The sequence below is a fragment of the Nicotiana sylvestris genome, chromosome 5 (assembly GCF_000393655.2).
Source record: "Nicotiana sylvestris chromosome 5, ASM39365v2, whole genome shotgun sequence".
NCBI lineage: Eukaryota > Viridiplantae > Streptophyta > Magnoliopsida > Solanales > Solanaceae > Nicotiana > Nicotiana sylvestris.
Genome location: NC_091061.1, coordinates 158,632,863 through 158,637,725, shown reverse-complemented (window position 1 = coordinate 158,637,725; position 4,863 = coordinate 158,632,863). Strand labels below are relative to the sequence as shown.

Genomic DNA, 4,863 nt, shown 5'->3' with positions numbered 1-4,863 from the left:
AGGGTAGAGAGACTGTTTCCAGGAGACCCTCGGCTCAAAAAGCAATAGGAGATGATATATTAGTACCATAAAAATGCGTAATAAAAATAACAACAATATATAAGAGATACGAAATATGAAATACAGGATACGAAATACGAAATACGAAATAAATGGCTTGTATAGTACAACTAGAAGGTAAAGCCCTGCATCAATAGACGACCACTGACATTCCTAGTCTAACTCCTAACTAGATAGTCTCTCTCACTTGTGCTGTAGAAATATTCACACTCTCCCCTAACCTACAACCTTAATGCTCGACCTCCATAATTCCCTATCAAGGGCCATGTCCTCAGTAATCCTAAGTCGCGCCATGTCCTGTCTGATCACCTCTCCCCAATACTTCTTAGGTCTCCCTCTACCTCTCCGCGTGCCCACTACAGCCAGTCGCTCACACCTCCTCACCGGTGCATCAGTGCTCCTCCTCTGAATGTGCCCAAACCATCTGAGTCTTACTTCCCGCATCTTGTCCTCCATGGGGGCCACACCCACCTTCTCTCGAATATCTGCATTCCTAATCTTATCCATCCTTGTATGCCCGCACATCCACCTCAACATCCTCATCTCTGCTACTTTCATCTTCTGGGTGTGTGAGTTCTTTACCGGCCAACATTCAGTTCCATACAACATGGCAGGCCTAACCACTGCTCTATAAAACTTACCTTTTAGTAACGGTGGCACTTTCTTGTCACACAAGACTCCCGACGCTAACCTCCACTTCATCCACCCCACCCCTATACGGTGTGTGACATCCTCGTCAATCTCCCCGATCCCCTGAATAACCGATCCAAGGTACTTGAAACTACCTTTCTTGGGAATGACTTGAGAGTCAAGCCTCACTTCAACTCCCGCTTCCGTCGGCTCAACTCCAAATTTGCACTCGAGGTATTCCGTCTTCGTCCTACTCAACTTGAAACCTTTAGACTCAAGAGCATGTCTCCAAATCTCTAGCCTCTCGTTGACGCCGCCTCTTGTCTCGTCAATTAGAATAATGTCATCAGCAAATAGCATGCACCATGGAACCTCCCCTTGAATATGATGAGTCAGTGCATCCATCACCAGGGCAAATAGGAATGGGCTGAGCGCAGACCCTTGGTGCAATCCCGTAATAACTGGAAAGTGTTCAGAGTCGCCTCCTACTGTCCTAACCCGAGTCTTAGCTCCATCATACATGTCTTTAATCACCCTAATATAGTTACTCGGGACCCCTTTATCCTCTAAGCAGCTCCATAAGACCTTCCTAGGAACCTTATCGTACGCTTTCTCCAGATCAATAAACACCATGTGGAGATCCTTCTTCTTATCTCTGTACTGTTCCACCATCCTCCTAATAAGGTGGATAGCTTCTGTGGTAGATCGTCCCGGCATGAACCCGAACTGGTTGTCTGAAATAGACACCGTCCTTCGCACTCTCATTTCTACCACTCTCTCCCAAACTTTCATGGTATGACTTAGTAATTTGATGCCCCTATAGTTGTTACAGCTCTGGACATCACCTTTGTTCTTATACAACGGGACCATTGTACTCCACCTCCACTCTTCAGGCATTCTATTAGTCTTGAATATAACACTAAACAATGCAGTAAGCCATTCCAAGCCTGCTTGACCCACACACCTCCACAGTTCAACCGGAATCTCGTCTGGCCCGGTAGCTCTGCCCCTTCTCATCTTACGCATTGCCTCCATGACTTCATCGATCTCAATGTCCCTACAATTACTTACTTCATGGTGACTGTCGGCATTCCTCGATTCCCCAAGTATAATATCCTGATCCCCTTCTTCACTTAGAAGTTTATGAAAGTAGGTCTGCCACCTCCTCTTAATCTGGTCATCTCCCATCAAAACTTTGTCGTCATCATCTTTTATGCACCTCACTTGTATAGCCAGCGCACCTCGTATTCCACATTAGAAGTTGGGGTAGGAGGTGACACCTCATTTGGCTCATAATCATCATCCTCATAATCGTCAACTGGCTCGGGCTCCTCGTGCTCCGTATCAGAGGCCAGAGCAGACGCATAATTTTCGTCATCATCATCATCATCTGGATGCAAAAGAGCAAACCGGACGTTTCCGGATTCAACACCAGAAATTCCAACCGAAACCTCCGAGGGTCGATGATAAAACCCATATCCATCTTTGATCTTGTAAACAAAATAAGCTGTGTAGGATGTCAGTGGTGATAGAATCCCAGCCTTTATTGTGCCCCAAATTTCAAGCCACCAAACAATTTTGAGCTGAGCCACCTCTGGAAACCTATTTTGGCAATATGGGGAAAACTATTATCATTATATCTAAGAGTTTAAGTTATATACATTTGTCAGTGTAGGAAATTCTTTTATACAATCAAATCATCTTACCATATTTATAGGTAAGCCTCCTTAAATGTATGATTTATAATCTTGAAATAAAACAAATTACCCGCTACAATAAGAAAAAATGACATGGTGTTCGTTTATGCATAGAATTTAAATAAACTAATGTGTATATTTATTCTCAAGAGAAGGATAGTCTGTATCCTCTAAAAGACGGCAAACCTGGACTCTGGTAGTGAAGTCGAATTCCAATATTCTGGTGCATCACTCCATACAATGTTAAGATCCCTTGTACTTAGAAAGTAGCATTTCTTTCCAGTCCGTTTTTCCAGTGAGAAACTCTGTGGAACAAAAGCATATCTTGTAAGTCGAAACACACAACCGATGAAAGAGAATGAGCGTACAGAAAACATGTATCTATACAGGTTTAACAAGATGACAAGAGATGTTTGTATATAAAGGCCTCAAGAGATTGGGATTGCAGACAAGAGCGACTGATTGAAGACAAGCTCAGTTGCTCTATTTTAATTACCCAGCTATGCAGAGTAGATATTTTCGCGGAATGGTCAAGTAAGGTAAATTTCATTAATAAAGGCATCCAGGGGATGGCCGGAAGCAAAAGCTGAATACAAAAGAAAAGAGGTAAGCCTCCTGAAGAAAATTACAAAATCCAAAAGCTAAAGGGATTGTTTACATCAAAATGGTTGCATGAAGCAAAAAGGTTAACACACATTTTTGTAAAATGGTAAATAACACTAAATTGTCACATTAACTGACTCTTCCCAAAAGTATAATGACAATAATTTTCTTAATGTATCAACGATTATAGAATTAAGAACTCAATAACACAACAATTATAGCAGAGCTGAAGCATGATGTGAGCATTACTAATTAAGAGCTCAATCAAGCAGATTTTAATCCAACTGAAACTAAATATTCCCAAAAAACAGAAAAATGATCATCGTTTAGAAACAATATGAAAGCCAGAACATAAATAAATAATATCACATGCTGGCTGTCACCTTTGTACAAAAAATAATCATCCTAATTGGATTCACCTTACCAAAGGACATCAAATTGCAAATTCAATATTCAATAATTGCCAGTTCAACTCGCTAAAAATTTACTCGCATTCGGTGTTTATGTCAAGCCGATTAACTTATCATGGTTATTACCCAAAACAAAAAACACTTATCATGGTTAAATAATTTATTGAGGAAATAAGTATTAATTAATCATGGTTATGTAAAAGAATTCTATATGCAAACACATGTTATGCATCTTTTAGTGGTGTAAACACAGATTGCCAGTAACTTCTTACCTTTCTCCATGAATGGATAAAGCCAAGGGTAATATTTTCCATAAGAGGATAGAAATGTTGATATTCAGATTTACTTTCGAAAAGAAAAAAAAACAAGACATAAACAACCAGCAGCAAGTTACAACTACTTGTTTGCTCAAAAAAAAAAAAAAGTTACAACTACTTTGATCCCACGGAAATACAAATGTACTGACAAAAACTAATCGTTTTTTCTTTGTTTCCATATTTACCTTGCGACCTTCATCAATTAAGACGGGATGATGGCAAAGATAAACATATAGATCCTTGTTTGAATGGAAATCGGGGATCGGAGTGAGTGATCGGGAAATGATGGACCGATAATCGGACGGCAGGAATCGGAATCGGCGGCGGATCGGACAGATGTAGAGACTAAGGAAAGGCGGCAAACGTCGATAGGGCTCTATTTGGACGTTGTTAATGAAGTTTTACGCCCCCTACACCAGAGCAAGAGGGTTCCTTGCCAAGAAAAAGTCTAATAGTTTATAAAGATATGGAGGAGGATAAAATAATACTAACATAACGGTCCGTTAAGCATAATGCAGTTACACTAGAAGAGAATGTTCAAAACATAATACCGTCATACAACCCTCTAGTAGTAGTAGCATCCACACACAAGTATTACTCCTCTCATCTTCTTCACCATTCTCATTCTCCATTTGTCGTTTTTTTTCCTGTGGTTATGGCCGGGTTTTAATTGCCTATTAAGAGTTGTTTGGTGGACTCTTAGGGGTGGTTTGGTAGGATGTATAAGAATAATGCGGAATAAGGTGTATTAGCAATGCATGGATTAGTAATGCATGTGTTGGTAATGCAAGCATTAGTTGTGCATATATTATTTCTTATCTACTGTTTGGTATTGTGTATTAAAATTATAATGCATTATATAAAATTATAATGCATTGTATTAAAATTATAATGCATTGAGCTATTTAAGTTAATCTTAGTTTTTAATTATTTGTCTAACATTCTATAATTGATATGACTATTTAATATGTCAATAATAACCAAACATTTTAAACGCTTTATCTAGTGATAGCATATGAAAGGATACCAAACCGTCGAAATTTCAGTAAAAAAAAAAATACTTTTAGTTTCTGATTCCTTTTTTTTTTTTTTGTATTGAAATAAGTTACTACTTTTCTTAATTTTATAGTGAGAATTTTATACGTA

The 4,863-nt window shown here is 39.0% G+C and overlaps 1 protein-coding gene across 1 annotated transcript; it reads right to left on the bottom strand.

Annotated features, from left to right (window-relative positions):
• Positions 1-1,910: 1,910 nt before the first annotated feature.
• LOC104213088 (F-box protein At2g02240-like) lies at positions 1,911-4,349 on the bottom strand. The gene is made up of 4 exons (XM_070147176.1): positions 4,316-4,349; positions 3,903-4,093; positions 2,574-2,692; positions 1,911-2,292 (listed from the first exon to the last, which is right to left on the bottom strand). Exons 1-4 carry the CDS (start codon positions 4,347-4,349, stop codon positions 1,911-1,913), a joined length of 726 nt encoding a protein of 241 aa, XP_070003277.1.
• Positions 4,350-4,863: the final 514 nt, after the last annotated feature.

Coding starts and splice junctions, on each gene's coding strand:
- LOC104213088 (XM_070147176.1), bottom strand. CDS start 4,349: ATGGAGAATGAGAATGGTGAAGAAGATGAGAGGA. Junction 2,693..3,902: donor TAATTGATGAAGGTCGCAAG/GTAAATATGGAA, acceptor TTTGTTCCACAG/AGTTTCTCACTGGAAAAACG. Junction 2,293..2,573: donor ACTTCACTACCAGAGTCCAG/GTTTGCCGTCTT, acceptor TTGCCAAAATAG/GTTTCCAGAGGTGGCTCAGC.